This window comes from Crotalus tigris, unplaced genomic scaffold, assembly GCF_016545835.1.
Source record: "Crotalus tigris isolate CLP2741 ecotype Arizona unplaced genomic scaffold, ASM1654583v1 scf7180000019553.37968852642:3898890, whole genome shotgun sequence".
Taxonomy (NCBI): domain Eukaryota; kingdom Metazoa; phylum Chordata; class Lepidosauria; order Squamata; family Viperidae; genus Crotalus; species Crotalus tigris.
The window spans coordinates 1,875,035-1,891,717 of NW_024097591.1; the positions used below are offsets into that span (position 1 = coordinate 1,875,035).

Here is a 16,683-nt window from a genome sequence, read left to right on the forward strand (position 1 = left end):
CGCAAACAAAGCCTCCTGCCGCAAACCAGGACTTTTCAAGCATCCTCCTAAAGTGGACCCTCACCTCTATCCCCTCCCTCCCCAAAAAACACAACACTCTGGGCTGCAAAGACAGAGAGCTGCCCAGCAACGGAAGCCCCACCATCAACCCAGAAAACTTTCTTGGGGTGTGTGGGTGTGTGTCCGGCCTCCCTCTGGGCATTTTGGGTGGGTGGGGTGAGTGGGGGAGCCCCACCCACCCACCCACGGCCTTGGCAGAAGGCCCAGCTAGAGGCTAGGAAGGGAGAAGATGATGGACGGGGGGGGGGGGGCTGTAGAAAATTGGAGAAGAGAAATTTCGCTCCCCTCCCGTCATCGTCCTCAATTCCCAGGGTGAGGAAAATAAGGAAGAGCTGATTAAGGCTCCATAAATTAACTGCTGGGATAAGCTGGGGCAAAGGCAGCCTGGACTGAGTGGAACCTCCACGCGAAGGGGCAGTCTACCTCCGCTTAGCAGCTGTGGGCGAGCCCCTTTTTTCAGGGCATTTTCCCGGGCTGGCCGTGGAAAGGAAAGGCTGCCGGTCGCCAGCGTTGTTTTTCTGGGTGTTTTTATTTATTTATTTAAAGTTGGACTTTGTCTGTATTTTCAAATGTTAAAGAAGGCCTTCAGAAAGGAAGGGGGGGGGTCTCTCTGTTGTCCCGCTCTTAAACCCCGTTGTGCAAGCCGAGGCTATCTCTCTCGGAGGGAGCCGTGGGTGGGTGTGGGTCGACACGTCTGAGTTGCCACGGAAGCCCTGGGTGTGCTGGCTTTCGTTCACAGAGTGTGAGAACACGCCACCATGGGGGGGGGGGCTTCTTCAGAGACTGGCCCTGTTTGAGGAGATGCTGAAAAGGGAGGGAGGAAGAAAGGAAGGAAGGAAGGAAGGAAAGAAAGAAAAGGGAGAAAGGAGGTGGGAAGAAGGAAGGAAGGAAGGAAGGAAGGAAGGAAGGAAGGAAGGAAGGAAGGAAGGAAGGAAGGAAGGAAGGAAGGAAGGAAGGAAGGAAGGAAAAGGGAGGAAGAGAGGGAGGGTGGGAAAAGGAAGGAAGGGGGAGAAAGGAGGGATGGAGGGAGAGTGGGAAAAAGAAGAAAGGAAGGGAGAGGGGGAGGAAGACAGAAGAAGGGAAGCAGTGAGGGAGGAAAGAATGGAGGAAGGGAAAGCAGAAAGAAGAGAAGAAGGGAAGGAGGAAGGAAGGAAGGAAGGAAGGAAGGAAGGAAGGAAGGAAGGAAGGAAGGAAGGAAGGAAGGAAGGAAGGAAGGAAGGAAGGAAGGATCTTTAATGGCTTTCTCTTAGCCATTGCTACCACCAGCTTTCATTTTTCTGGCTACCTTTTCAAGCAGCTTCTTCCGGCTTTTGGCCCTTTGAGCTGACAACATTTTTAACTTGACAAATTCCATTTTCTTCCACGGAGAACCGATTCCCGTTGCCGCTTCACAATAATGCTTTTTTAAACGAGGCCTGATGACTTGATGACTAGTTTCGACAGAAGATTGTCGTCCTGCTCAGGGCGACAAAAGGACAAAGCAGCAGTGTGAAGTTTACGCTTCTGCTTTTTGCCATCTCGTGCCTTTTCTCTTGAGTCGGTTTTTAAATTAAAATAAAAATAAAAACGTTTCTTATCTTTTCATTTGCTGCTCGGGGAGGGGAGGGGAAAGGGCTCTCCTTTTTGGGACGGAGGCTTTTGGCCCCACCCGAAGCGACTGTTTCTTCCCACTCCATGAGGACTAGAAACTTAGCGAAGGGTGACAGGACGTTATCGTGAGTCTTCCCCGGCAAAGCCAGAGAACTTTTTAAGCAGCACCGTCTCCAAACTGCCACACCTTGTACTTTATTTTCTAGAGTTAATTTGGAAAACCCCAGAGCCTGGAAAGTGCCACTTGTTAAATGCACATTAAGGGCCTATTAAGTTCTTTTCAGTTAAGTCAACGGGCACCACTTCCTAATAGTAATTTACTAAGGCTAAACAATATGGGTGAAAAGCTAATGGCCTCTTTGTTGGCAGACAATCGGCAGCCTTGGAAATAAAACTGGCCTCTTTCAAATAACTTTTCTCAGACTCCTTCAAAGCTGGATCCCTCTCAATTTTGGCCTTCCTATCCCACTCAGAAATACAGCTAGTCCCTGACTTACGACGGTTCATTTAGTGTCCGAAGTTACGAAGCCACTCAAAAAATGCAACTTGCACCGTTTTTTCATTCTTAGCACCGTTGCACCATCCTTGGGGGTCAAAATTCGGGCGCTTGGCCATGGGTTTGCACTTATGACCGTCACTGATCATCAACTGCAGGGACTGGCTTCACCGCGGTGGCCGTAAAATGGGACAAAACTCAGCTAACAAATGTCTTGCTTAGCCACAGGAATGTTGGGCTCAAATGGGGTCGTAAAGTCGAGGACTAGGCTGTATCTCCGAGGATCCCGAGGTCACAGCCTCCATCCCTTCTGCTGAGCCAGCTCAAAACTTCCGCCTCTCGGCAAACAGTTAGAAAAATAAGATTTTAAGGTCTGTGTGCCCTGTGAGTATTGACGTACGTGCAACAGGCAAGGAACAAAATGTTTGCGGGGGGGGGGGATGTGGAAATACAGATTATAAGTAGACTTACAGCCGTTCGTTTAGTGACTGCTCAAAGTTACGACAGCACTGAAAAAAATGACTGAGGTAAGAAAGGCCATAAAATGGGGCGAAGCTGACTTAATAACTGTCTCACTTAGTGGCGGAAATTTTGGGCTCAGTAACAGTGGCGAGTGGAGGACGTTGTTAGCAACGGCGGTCGTAAGTCCAGGACCATCCCTACCCAGATTTTTGTGCTTCCATATTCGGATTTGTGGGGTGCTGCTTCAAGGGGACCGATGGAGCCCACTCCCTACACACACACACATACACACACAGGTACACAAACACGCAAAACCTAGACAAACACACACCACGCATATACGCACAAAAATGCACTCTATTCTGATGGAAACACCACCAAGAAAGCAGAAGAGTCAAATTGAGAAGCTGGTGTCAGATCTTCCTCCCTGGACCGGCCCCTGGGGTGTGGCCTGCCTCTTACCTGGACTCAGGTGCCTCTGTTATATACCTGCCCTCCCAGCCTTCGCTTTATAATATCCTGAAGCAAAGAGCAGCACCCCACTCCGGGAAGATTACTCCATTACTTAGAAACTGGATCATGGCTTGGATTCTCCTGCTGATAAACCTGGGATTGATCATCACAGGTGAGAGGCATGCAAAGGTAGAGGGGGTGGAAGGGGAGAGAATTGGAGAGAGGGGCTGCTGGGTGCCCGGGAGAGGAGTGGATCTCCCCCTCCTCACCCCCCAGGGAAAGTAGATCTAGGACACTAGATCCTTTCTCCCTGCTGTCCTTTTTTTGTCTGGATATTCCCTTGCTTGATTTTTCTTCGGTTTGCCTCGGGATCCCAGCGTGGGATCGTTCCAGATGGATGCAGAAAGATCTAGCACCACGAGGCAGGGCTGATCTTGAAGCTGGGGCGAGGGGTGGGTGGGTGGGTTGAGGAAGAGAAAATGGAGTGGGGGGGGGCGGCGAGGTGATCCATTTCAACAGCTGCCTCCAGCTTGGAAGATGACCTTTGTGCCTTTCTTGCGTGAAAAATTTTGCATTTTTGGCTGAAGTTTTCCCCGTCGTTTAGACGTGCTTTAAAGCTTTCCGGGTACTTGACACACCTTTGAAAGCAGCTAAAAATATATTCTAACCCCCCCCCCCTCCTTCTTGCCATCTCCCTCCCTCTCTCTTACACACCTTTACCTGTTCTGAACCGATCCACCTGTCTCTAATTGGGATATTTTGCGAAGATGGCCGGGTTTTGCAAATAACTTGGGGGCACCTTTTCTCCGATTTTCAGGGGTTTTTTTCCAAGAAAGATTCAAACACACACACCCACACACACACACACTCACTCACGGCCCTTTGCAAATAAGTCACCACTTTGGAGAACTTTTCCTGCTTTAGGATTATAGGTAAGCCCTCGGCTTAGACTGCAGTCAAGCCCAATACTTCTGCTGCTCAGCAAAACATTTGGTTGAATGAGTTTTGCCCCATTTGATGACTTTTCCTCGCCACGGTCATGAATTAAACCGTTTTAAGTTGAGGACTTGCAAGTTTTAAAAATCCATGTTTTTAAGGGGCTTCACAGACTCCAAGTGGGGAGCGTTTAGATCCGGTTGGGCAGAGTTGAGAAACTGTGTCCGGGGCCAAAAAAAAAAAAATTGAATTGAAGAAGAAGGGAACATCTTGAGCTTTGTAATTTTGGAGTGGGTTAATCAAATATGAAAATATCCAATTCCAGAGGCAAACTCTGCGGATGGAATGCAAGATAATTTTTCACGGACCCCGAGTCAGGAATCTGCTCTCTTCCCACACAATGTTCTCTTTTCCTTTTATCTGAATCCCTGGGCACAGGGTGATACCACCCGACTAATTAAAGATGAAAGCCAACGAGCGATCTTTTAGCATCCGAAGCAGCCCTGTGTGTCCAAATTTGGCTCTTTTTTAATTTTCGTTTCTTTGGGCTGGCACCCACAAGTAGGCGTTCTATGAAGGATCCTGGTCTGAGCTGGGCTAATGATTGAACAGAAAACAGACTAGGATACATCCGAATGTTGTTCGCGGGGACGCGGGGACACTGCAGCCATCATAAGTATGAATCAGCTGCCAAACACCCAAATTTTGACCTGGTGGTCCCGTGGACGCTGCGACCGTTCATGGGTCTGAAATATAGTTTGTTTATTTTTTTTTCAATTCTGTCACTAAAGGAATTGTTGTAAGTCAAGGACTGCCTGTATATCCCCTCTAGGTCTATATATCTGTTCATCTCATGCTTCTTCCAAACGAGAAAGGGCACAACTCACCCACGCAGCTACCGTATTGTCAATAAATTCCTCTTTGGCGGTTTATCCTGCCTTGTCTAGTCTCTCGGACTTCCAGACCAGTTAAAGGCAGTCAACGCTGCCAGCTCTATCTAAAGTGGGCACACCTTCCAAACAAAAACCAAAGGAGAATTAAATTCACCTCCCCTGTTTTTGCGTACAGAGAGTCCTCAATTTACAACGCCCCGTTTAGTTCAAAGTTAACAACGGCACGTGAAGCTTTTCTCACGATGCTTTTGCAGCATCTCCATGGTCATGTGAACAAAATTTGGATGCTTGGCAACTGACTCGTATTTATGACGGTTGCAGGGTCCCGAGGGGGGGGGTCCTGGGATTCCCCCTTTTGCGATGTTCTGACCAGCAAAATCAAGGGGGAATGCTGGATTTGCGTCACAACCGCACAAATTTGCTTCAAAACGGCAGGGTTTCCCTTACCGATGGTGGTGAGAAAAGTCGTAAGGACAATCTGTATACATATGTAGATGATATACAGGTAGAACTTTTAACAAATGAGGGATTATTACACAAAGCTCTAAAAAAAGGAAAGAATTAATATATACCTATATGTATGTCTCGCTTTTTTCGGTGCCGTTGTAACTTTGAACGGTCACTAAGTGGGGGACTAGCTGTAAGTGATTTGAAATAAAAAGGAAGAGTGTCTCAATAAATGGCATTTCTGAGAAGTGATTAAAATTTATCTTTACAGACTCTTCAGAAGATAGTACAACCGTAACGACCTCAATAGCATCTGGTTCTCCAGCTACAACGATCTCCACATCCTCCTTCTCTCTACCTAAAACCACACCAGACCCCCCATCTCCCACTGCAGAAACTGTAGAAACACCTTCAACTACAAGAACCCTGACAACATCCAGTGTTCCGTCTATAACCAAATTTACACCCGTGTCTTCCACAGGGGAGACCGATTTAACACATTCCCCTGGAAACACCACTACAACACCCAGTGTTCCACCTACAACCAAGTTGACATCCATGTCTCCCACAGGGGAGACCAATTTAACACCCTCCCCTGGAAACACCACCTCAATATCCAGTGTTCCACCTACAACCAAGTTGACGTCCATGTCTCTCACAGAGGAGACCAATTTAACACCCTCCCCTGGAAACACCACCTCAATATCCAGTGTTCCACCTACAACCAAGTTGACATCCATGTCTCTCACAGAGGAGACCAATTTAACACCCTCCCCTGGAAACACCACCTCAATATCCAGTGTTCCACCTACAACCAAGTTGACATCCATGTCTCTCACAGAGGAGACCAATTTAACACCCTCCCCTGGAAACACCACCTCAATATCCAGTGTTCCACCTACAACCAAGTTGACATCCATGTCTCTCACAGAGGAGACCGATTTAACACTCTCCCCTGGAAACACCACTGCAACATCCAGTGTTCCACCTACAACCAAGTTGACATCCATGTCTCCCACAGGGGAGACCGATTTAACACTCTCCCCTGGAAACACCACCACAACACCCAGTGTTCCACCTACAACTAAGTTGACATCCATGTCTCCCACAGGGGAGACCAATTTAACACCCTCCCCTGGAAACACCACCTCAATATCCAGTGTTCCACCTACAACCAAGTTGACGTCCATGTCTCTCACAGAGGAGACCAATTTAACACCCTCCCCTGGAAACACCACCTCAATATCCAGTGTTCCACCTACAACCAAGTTGACATCCATGTCTCTCACAGAGGAGACCAATTTAACACCCTCCCCTGGAAACACCACCTCAATATCCAGTGTTCCACCTACAACTAAGTTGACATCCATGTCTCCCACAGGGGAGACCGATTTAACACTCTCCCCTGGAAACACCACCGCAACATCCAGTGTTCCACCTACAACCAAGTTGACGTCCATGTCTCCCACAGAGGAGACCGATTTAACACTCTCCCCTGGAAACACCACCACAACACCCAGTGTTCCACCTACAATTAAGTTGACATCCATGTCTCCCACAGGGGAGACCAATTTAACACCCTCCCCTGGAAACACCCCCACAACACCCAGTGTTCCGCCTACAACCAAGTTGACATCCATGCCTCCCACAGTGAGGACCAATTCAACACCCTCCCCTGGAAACACCACCGCAACATCCAGTGGTCCACCTACAACCAAGTTGACGTCCATGTCTCCCACAGGGGAGACCGATTTAACACTCTCCCCTGGAAACACTACCGCAACATCCAGTGTTCCTCCTACAACCAAGTTGACATCCGTGCCTCCCACAGTGAGGACCAATTCAACACCCTCCCCTGGAAACACCGCCACAACACCCAGTGTTCCGCCTACCACCAAGCTGACAACCTCACCCACCACAGCGGGGCCCAAATCAACACCCTCATCTGAAAACAACCCAGCAGTATCCAGTGTTCAGCCTACAACCAAACAAACAACCTTGCTCTCCACAACAGGGGCCGTACCACCCGCCTCCCACTTGACCACCCTTGTAACAATCTCAACTCCACAACAACCAACTCCCAGTTTGTCACGTACAACGAAACCTCCTGCTGTTACAGTCATTTTCTACATCAGCTACCACATCAACAATAAAATATTCAATTCCAGCTTGCAGGACCCAAAGAGCAGTTATTTCATGGAACTGAATCACACAATCAGAATCATGGTGAGTGTTGCAAGGGGGGCGGAGGGAATCCCTGGTGTGGGCTGGACCATTTTTAGTCAGGTACTTTTTTTTGGGGGGGGGGGTGAAGCAGGTTCTTTCTTGGCACCCCAGGATGGGGTGAATTTTCAATCCAGCTATGGAAAGCGCATCCACCATCGTTGTAAGTGCTTGTTTAAAATTATGGGCCCCTAATTCGGCAGGGGAAAAGATAACGCCATCTTTGGTGACATTTCCACATGTTAAAGCTGGGGGTCTCTAAACCTGGAAACTTTAAAAATTCTCCCCTATTGCCTGGGGAATTCTGGGAGATGAAGTCCACCAGTCTTAAAGTTGCCAAGTTTGGCGACAAACTGGGTTTGAAATGGATCGGGTTTTTTTTTTTTCAGATTTTGTGCTTTCAGACACTCCCCATCCATCTCGATACCTGAAATGGCATCCTTAGGTCATTCAACTGTGATAACAGCTGTAGATTTGAGGAGAATGCGGGTTTTGTTTCAAATCGGGGTCACGTTTCTGGTCCTCATCGCTCCAAAATTAGTTTTGGATAAAGTGGGATGATATTGGCTCCCAAATGAAAAGGAAGCCTATTAATACTCTCATTTGCGGGTGGCAAATGAGAGTTTTGTTTGTAAAAATGCGCACAGCCTTGTGTTTTTCCTCTCCTGTGTTGGGCCAGTCCCTGAATCAATGCATCATTGTGCAAATTGAGAGGAGGGATGGGAAAGAAATTAAGTGTCTCTCAAAACTTGAGAACTTTTAAGATGGGTGGACTTCAGCACACAGTCAGTTCTGGGAGTTGACACCTCTTAAAGTTATAAGTTTGAGAAACACTAGATCATCATTTAAAAGTGGTGGAAAATAAACACAGCAATTGTATTTTGACATGTCTGTTTTTTCTTTCTTTCTTTCTTTCTTTCTTTCTTTCTTTCTTTTTCTTCCACCCTCCCTTTCTTTCTTTCTTTCTTTCTTTCTTTCTTTCTTTCTCTTTTTCTTTCTTTCTTTCTTTCTTTCTCTTTTTTCTTTCTTTTTTCCTTCCTTCCTCTTTCTTTCTTTCTTTCTTTCTTTCTTTTTCTTTCTTTCCTTCTTTCTTTCTCTTTTTTCTTTCTCTTTTTTCTCTTTCTCTTTTTTCTTTCTTTCTTTGTCTCTCTCTCTCTCTCTTCTCCCTCCCTCCCTCCCTCCCTCCCTCCCTCCCTCCCTCCCTTCCTTCCTTCCTTCCTTCCTTCCTTCCTCTTTCTTTTCACAGTATAACAACCTGTACAACTGTAGCACTTGCCAGTTCGGTTATATAGGCTACACCATTATCTCCTTCAGGTATGGAAACAAAATTAAACAGAAACCCTCAAAATTCAGGGGTCAAAAATCAAAGGCGGTTGCAGCCTTAAGAACCAGGGCACCTCAATCCCCCTCAGCGCCGTTCAATTACCTCCAAGGCATTGCATGCCAAAACACTATGAAAGCAGCCACCCAAAGAAGTTTATATATATATATATATATATATATATATATATATATATATATATATATATATATATATACACACACACACACACACACACACACACCAGGGTAAGCCCTGATTGTACCCCTTCCCCCCCCCAAAAAAAGTGCCTCTCTTTTAGCACCACTGCAAGCTTTGTGGTGCTACCCTTCTGCTTGTGCTGCTTTTGATTTTGCTGTGGGATTTTGTGGTGTTCTCACATTGTGTTCTGACTACTTTATCAGTAAACATGGTTGGGGAGGGGATAACTTTCCCCCCGTTACTTATTAGAACTCTGCTCCGTGGAAGGAGGGAAGGAAGAGAGAAAGAAAAACAGAAAGAAAGAAAGAAAGAAAGAAAGAAAGAAAGAAAGAGAGAAAGAAGAAAGAAAGGAAGGAAGGAAGGAAGAGAGAGAGAAAGAAAAAAGAAAGGAAGGGAGAGAGAAAGAAAAATAGAAAGAAAGAAAGAAAGAAAGATAGGAAAAGAGAGAGAAAGAAAGAAAGAAAGAAAGAAGAAAGGAAGGGAGAAAGAAAGAAAAGAAAAGAGAGAGAGAGAAAGAAAGAATGGAAGAAAGAAAGAAAGAGGGAGGGAGGGAGGAAGGAAGGAAGGAAGGAAGGAAAGAAGGAAGGAAAGAGTTATATCTGTTCATTTAGAGGAGAGATAGTGAGACAAACTAAGTTTGTTTTAATCAGAGTGGAAAGTTTCTTTCTTGGCTGTTTCCCCCTCTCTTTGATTTCTTGCATCTTCTGTTCTTCTTTTTAGCTTATATTATCTTTTTTTCTTCTTCCTTGCTTTCTTTCACCTTTCATTCTGCTTTTCTTTTTCTTTCGAGTTTGGCTTGTCTTTTCCCTTTCTTCTTTGCTTTCTTGCGGCTTTTATTCTTATTTTTTTTCATTTTTTCTTTTCCTCTTAGTTTATACGGCCTTTTTCTCTTTTTTCGTTCCGTCTTGCTTTCTTCCACCTTTCAGCTCCGCCCGTTTTTCTTTTCTTAGTTCGCGTTATCTTTCTTCTTTTTCCTTCCTCACCAGTTTTTATTCCGTTCCCCCCCTCTTTTTTCTTTTTCGTTTGTGTTCCCTTCTGCTATTGTCGCTGAAACCTCTTTAACAAAATTAAAAAAAAAAAAAAAGTGTGTGATTCAAACAGGAGAGAGGGCGGTTTGCCCTACCCGTCTCCTATTTTTTTTATTTAATTTTAATTTTATTTTGGGGTGAAGCACTTGTTCTATCCTTACAGTAAATGATTCGGGGGGGGGGGTTATTGGCTTGAGTTTCTTTAACCTCCGTCTTTTTTTTTTTTTTTTTTTTGAATCCACAGCGAAGGCTCCGTGGCTGTGGAATCACAATTAAATTTCCAAGGAACCAATATTAAATCAGAAAGTGAAGTGGAGAAAATTTTGAGAAACGCCAACATCAGCTCCACGGGGGGGCTACAGTTGAGCCAAGTGAAAGGTGAGGACAACGTTCCGAACAGGAAGATGCCTTGGGAATTTAAGCAAAATACAGATTTTGGTGACCGTTCAAAGTTGCAACAGCAAGGCGGAAACGGCGCTTCGGAAATTCTCGCTTCCCAAGCCACACAATCAAGTTTCTAGTCCTCAGGGCAGCCACAAGAGGATGCACATCCGAAGCCAGGCGGAGAATGTGCCGTTTTCTCTCACACAGGGATGGGCCACAGTTTTGCTGCTGGTGTCTCGCGCAATTAACCCCGACCTGGAGTTTGTTGTGAGCGGCAACGTGCTAACACAATTATCTTTAGATGGGGGAGTTTGGAGAGGGGGGGGGCGCTTTCTTCCCTGGCTTCGCAGTGAGTCCTCGACTTATAATGATTCGCTTAGCGGCTGTTCAAAGTCGCAACGGCACTGAAAAGAGGGACTCACGACTGTTTCCCACACACCTGCGACCGTCGCAGCGTCCCCACAGTCCACGTGATCGAAATTCGCACACTTGGCGATCACTACGGCTTTTAAATTAGTGCTACGCAGTCGTTAAGCGAATCCGGCTTCCCCATTGACGATTTTGCCTGTCAGAAGTCCGCAAAAGGGAGATCACTTGAGCCCGGGTGCGCTGTGACCATCACAAATATGACTCAGAATTTTGATCACATGGATGCAGCAACGGTCGTAAGGCTGAAAAAGTCGCTTTTTTCAGCGCGGTTGCAACTTAGGTCAGTGACCGAACTGTCGTAAGTCGAGGACTATCTGTAACTACAACCATCGGCCTATAGGATTTTCTATCAGGCCTCTGGGGATGTTTCCAGGCCGGCACACCAACCGTCCTGCACACTCGTAACAATTTTGAGGGACGATTGCTCGAAAAAGGCCGCGTGAGAACCGTAATTCTGTTTTTCTCATCTTCCCGCCCTACGCAAAACCTGATCTCTTTGCTTCCTTCCTTGCAGTGAGTTCCACCAAACCGACCGTTGCCACGGAGACGGTCCCAGGCTGGGGCATCGCTCTTCTCGTCCTGGTGTGCATCCTGGTCTTCGCCCTGCTCCTCGCCCTATTGTGGCTGGTGAGTTGTTGGGAGTGCGAGGTTTTGGGTGTCTCGCAAAATTCCCCCCCCCCGCAACGGTTGTTAAGTGTGAGAAAGCTGGAGAGGCCGAGCGGGGTGGTGTGTATGTAGGTGTTTCCTTGCGACAGAAAAGATGGAGAGAAAAGAGGGGTGACAGTACAGGCAGTCCTCGCTTTACGACCGCAACGGAGCCGAGTGTTTACGTGGCTCAGCGAGAAATGTGTTCAGCGGGTTTTGACCCTTTGTACGACTTTTCTGGGACACAGTTGTTAAACGAAGCACCGCAGGCGTTCAATTAGGAACACGGTTGTTAAGTGACTCCAGCTTTCCCCCCCCCCACCTCTTGACTTTGCATGTCAGGAGGTCGCCAAAGGGGATCCCATGACCTCAGGACGCTCCGACCGTCTTAAATATGAGTCAGTTGCCAATTTTGTTCACGTGGCCACGGGGATGCTGTGAGAAAAGCATCCCTAAGTCCTTTTTTTTCTGCGCCGTTGTTAAGTTCAGACGTCAAACGGTCACTAAATGAATGGTTGTAAGTGGAGGACGGCTCTCCGTGGCCCCCCCCCCAATTAATGGCTTTCCTCCTCCACTCTATCGCAGTTGGTCTTCTACTGTCGCCGGAAGCACCGGGGAAGCATGGAGCTGCTTAGTGGCCGGGATTCGTACCACCCCATGAACGAGTACCCCACGTACCAGACCCACGGACGCTACGCAGCTCCCAACCAGAAGCAAAACCCCTATGGAGAGGTGAGCGCCTTGCACAGCCCGGAACATCAGCTGGTAAATTCCCCGCCGGAGAGTTTTGCAGGCTGTGCTCTTGGGGTCTCGGAGGAGGGGTGCCTGGGGGCCACGCCTTCTGCACCCCGAGATACGGGGCGGAGGGTCCACTCACACCCCCGTGGGAAAGCGCAGGGGCAGCTGGGGTGGACCTTTGGAAAGGCAGGAGGAAAAATTTAGGGCATGTAAAGAGAAAGGAAAGCAGGAAGGGTTAAATCAGCTGTTGGTGGGCTAGCAAAACTTTTTCTCTTTCTTTCTTTCTTTCTTTCTTTCTTTCTTTCTTTCTTTCTTTCTTCTCTCTCTCTCTCCCTTCCTTCTTTTCTTTTCTTTTCTCTCTCCTTCCTCCCATTTCTTTCTTTCTTTCTCCTTTCTCCTTCCTTCCCTTTTCTTTCTTTCTTTCCTTCTTTCTTTTTCTTTCTTTCTTCTTTCTTTCTTCTCTCTCTCCCTTCCTTTTTTTCTTTTTTCTTTCTTTTTCTCTCCTTCCTCCCATTTCTTTCTTTCTCTTTCTCCTTCCTTCCCTTTTCTTTCTTTCTTTCTTTCTTTCTTTCTTCTCTCTCTCCCTTCCTTTTCTTTTTTCTTTCTCTCTCCTTCCTCCCGTTTCTTTCTTTCTCTTTCTCCTTTCTCCTTCCCTTTTCTTTCTTAATATTTTTCTTTCTGTTTCTTTCTTTCCCCTTCCTTCCTTCTCTTTTTCTTTCTCTCCTTCCCTTCCTTCCTTCCTTCCTTCCCTCCATCTCTTCCTTCCTTCTCTTTTTCTTTTTTCTTTCCCTTTCTTTCTTTTCTCCTTCCTTCCTTTTTCTCTTTCTTTTTTCTCCTTCCTTCCTTCTCTTCCTTCTTTTTCTTTCTCTCCTTTTTTCCTTCCTTCCTTCCCTCCCTTCCCTTTTCCCTTTCTTCTTTATCTAACTTGATTTCTCTTTATCTTTCCTCCTCCTCCTCCTCCTCCTCCTCCTCCTCCCCTTTTCTTCCCTCCCCTCCCTTCCCTCTGATCCTAGGGCTCCCTATAATGAAAGGGTGTGTGTGTGTGTGTGTGTGTGTGTGTGTGTGTGTGTGTGGCAATTTCTCAGTGAGCCTTCTAGACTTGGACCCTGGGACTTTCATGGCACCCCCTGCCCCAGGCTGAACTGATGCCCAGCCAAGTGGCACCCTCTCTCTCCTGGACCTGGCAGAGCCGGCCTGAGACCTCTGCAGCCGGCCAGCGGCAGAGGGCCCATCTAAGCCGAACTGGCCCCTTCCATGCCATTACGTGCTTGGCTGCACTGCGTAAACACTGCCAGTTGTGCAAATATCCAGCTCCACACCCGCCGGGGCCAGGAGGGGCTGGGGGGGGGAGCTTTTTATTCCGTTTTCTACCTCTCCAGATCTCACAGAGGGACTTTCCCAAACTGGAAGGAATTTGTTTGCCCTTGACTGTTGGGGGCGGAGTGGGGGGGAACACACGCAGGCCTTCAGCTGGCCCGGCTGCTCCCCACCCTCCCTCGTGACCGGGCTGTGTTTACACACCACACCGAAGCATCTGGAGGTTGCCTAAGCTTTTCAGCACAACCGTTGCCTTCCCATCCAGGGGCTGGGGGCAGGGGGGAGAGGAGGCAATCCTCTGCTTTTTCTCAGCTAGGAAAGCCCAGGCAGGTTTCTAGTCCTCATTAAGAAATTCAGAAAGGCCTTTGGGCTTTTTTTTTTTTTAAAGCCTCCTAGCAGCGGAGAAGTCCCTAGAGAAGAGATCAAAGTTGGACAAGGGGTAATTCATTCATTTTCAGGGGAAAATTAATTTTCTTAAATAGATGGGATGGGCTTCTTTGTCTTAAATGTTCCCTTCCTTTTCTTTCTTTCTTTCTTTTTTTCTTTCTTTCTTTCTTTCTTTTTCTTTTCTTTCTTTCTTTCTTTCTTTCATTTTTCTTCTTTCTTCTCCTTCTTCCAATGCTCCATCCCTTCTTCATCCTTCCTTCCTTTCTTCTCCTTCCTTCCTTCCTTTTTTCATTCTTTTCCTTCCTACTTTCTTCTCCCTCCCTCCCTTTTTCATCCCTCTCTCCCTCCATTTATTTCAACTCTCCCTCCCAATTCTTAGCCGAGCGGTGCTTGTGAACGGCAAGCAATGCAAAAGGAACCACGCCAATTCCCAAACCAACTTTGTTTTGTTCTCGTTAATAAATGACCCAATCACAACACAGACACAATTTCCGAAGGCCTTTTGCCATTCCCCAGCACCCTCCCTCCAAGTTACCTTTTTCCCACCTGCGATAAACTCCGCACGCGCACACACACACACACACAGAGAGAGAGAGCACACCGCTTCTCCACCCACAACATTCGAGCAATCTTCATAACACGCAAACTGGTATATTTGGTTTAGGTTATTATTTTTTTAAAAAAAAGGTATTTGACCCAAAGTCATTTTTTTTCTAGCCACTGGGAAACAGAAACCTTTGCAGCTTGTCCGGGCTGTTTAAACACGGCCACACCTTGCCAAAGAATTTGAGACATTTATTTATTTTTCATGTATTTATTTAATCCCTCCCTCTTAATTCGATAAAAATAGCCGCATCAGCCCTTTCTGTCACATTGGTGTTGGATCCATGGGAATTTTCTGCACTGTCTGCACGCAGCCGGGACCGAGCCAGGATTTCTAGAACAAGCCAGAAACAGTGGCCTTAAGCCAGCAATCGAGGCCCCCCCGAGTTTGCAAAACTTGACATTCGTGCAAAGGGCACAAAATCCACCAGGGAACTTCAATTCCCAGAATTCTTGGCGAGAGCCACGCCGAGTCGGGTCTGCGCTAGTGCGAAAGCGGGCTCCAGCCCCCCCTCAACTCAACCCGGGTTTAGAGTAATGTGTGAACCGTCAAATACCCAGATGGAGATTGAGGCTGGGGGAAGTGGGGGGAAAGCTTCAAATCGGTGGACCCTCCAATCTTCTCTTCTGCTTCCTCCTCAGGGACACCCCAAAAACGGGACGAAACCCTTCTCTTACATCAACCCTAGCATGGCCAACGACGAACTGTAGGGGGCGCATTTCCTACAGCCGGACTTCTTTGGAGGGGGGTTAAATAGGGGGAAAAAAGTTGAACTTTGGCATGTAAAGTTCAGCTTTTTGGACAAGCAAGCCCCCCTGTGAAAAAGCGGGGCAATTTTTTTAGGGGGGAGGTGTTTCCAGAGAGTTGCTCACTCCTCCCTTGACCGCAAGCAGAATTACGGATTGGAGGGGGTAAGGGAAGAGGAATTCGTTGCTCTTCCTACACCGAGAGCCATGCCAAGACACTGAGGACTAGAAGCTTGGAGCAGCATATTGACCTCGCTGGCTATTTTCCTTCAAACAAATCTCCAGGCCAGCGGGACTTCCTGCCACAAGACCTTGACAGGGAGTCAAAAACCAATGAACTCTTGACACGTTGACTATTTTGCTTTTTATTAATTTATGGCCAATTATTAATTTATGGGAAGTTTCGTAGCTGGAGAAAGCAACAACCCATCTCCGGAGAAGAGGAACTGAAGGCGGAAGATTTTCAGATGCAAAGAGGAAGGAGAGATCCTGGCCTCCCCGATCTCTTTCTTGCCTGGGGGGGGGGAAAAACGGGGTTCCTGAGAAGCCATTTTTGGAGACATGAGGGAACGGAATAAATTCAAATTTTAATTCTACCGCCTCTTTCTTTTGCACGTTTACCACCACCACCACCCCCCAAAATTTCCTGGTCGCCTGCCAAACCCTTTGTAAGTTCTTAATTTACAAAGAGGAAACAAAACACTCATCTCGCCAGACTTGCAGGACCCTGGAAGGGATCTTAGAGGTCATCTAGACCACCCCACTAGCCCTGCTCAAGGTTGGCTTTTTTTGTTTTGTTTTCTTCGCTTGTTCTTCCACCCGATATAGTTCTAGGAACCATTTAAGCAATACAAAGTGAAATAAGCAGACTGTTTGCCAACTGATTAGAGCATTTTTTAAAAAAAGAAGAGATTGGACAGCCATTTGTCTGAAATAGTTTAGGGTTTCCTGCCTAGATGACCTCCAAGGTCCCTTCCAGTTCTATTCTATTCTATTCTATTCTTCATTTCTCTATTCTATTCTATTCTATTCTATTCTATTCTTCATTTCTCTATTCTATTCTATTCTATTCTTCATTTCTCTATTCTATTCTATTCATTTCTCTATTCTATTCTTCATTTCTCTATTCTATTCTATTCTATTCTTATTAAATGTAATAAACAATCTTTGTTCCTAGCCTTGCGGAGACTACAAATAAAATTTCTGAAACCAAGGCAGTTTCGGCTTTTGTTTTTTCTCCAATCCTTGGAACCAGGCGCTGCCAGCACCCGGTGGGCAGAGAAAAATGAGGAAATGAAATTAAATGTTTCAATTAGCTCAGAA

The 16,683-nt window shown here is 46.7% G+C and overlaps 1 protein-coding gene across 2 annotated transcripts; it reads left to right on the forward strand.

The window, feature by feature from the left end:
- Positions 1–3,087: 3,087 nt before the first annotated feature.
- MUC1 (mucin 1, cell surface associated) lies at positions 3,088–16,265 on the forward strand. Of its 2 annotated transcripts, none has more exons than XM_039363410.1 (7): positions 3,088–3,233; positions 5,609–7,563; positions 8,807–8,874; positions 10,355–10,488; positions 11,438–11,550; positions 12,154–12,333; positions 15,256–16,265. In XM_039363410.1, the coding sequence occupies exons 1-7, from the start codon at positions 3,188–3,190 to the stop codon at positions 15,322–15,324; spliced, it is 2,565 nt and encodes an 854-aa protein (XP_039219344.1). In that variant the 5' UTR covers positions 3,088–3,187; the 3' UTR covers positions 15,325–16,265. The 2 variants fall into 2 exon arrangements, with proteins under 2 accessions (XP_039219344.1, XP_039219345.1); XM_039363411.1 differs by having other exon boundaries at positions 12,154–12,300.
- Positions 16,266–16,683: the final 418 nt, after the last annotated feature.

Excerpts from the sequence above, each read along its gene's own strand:
- MUC1 (XM_039363410.1), top strand. The coding sequence starts at position 3,188 with ATGGCTTGGATTCTCCTGCTGATAAACCTGGGATTGATCATCACAG. Across the intron at positions 3,234-5,608 it reads CCTGGGATTGATCATCACAG|ACTCTTCAGAAGATAGTACA; the intron begins GTGAGAGGCATG and ends TTATCTTTACAG. Across the intron at positions 8,875-10,354 it reads TACACCATTATCTCCTTCAG|CGAAGGCTCCGTGGCTGTGG; the intron begins GTATGGAAACAA and ends TTGAATCCACAG.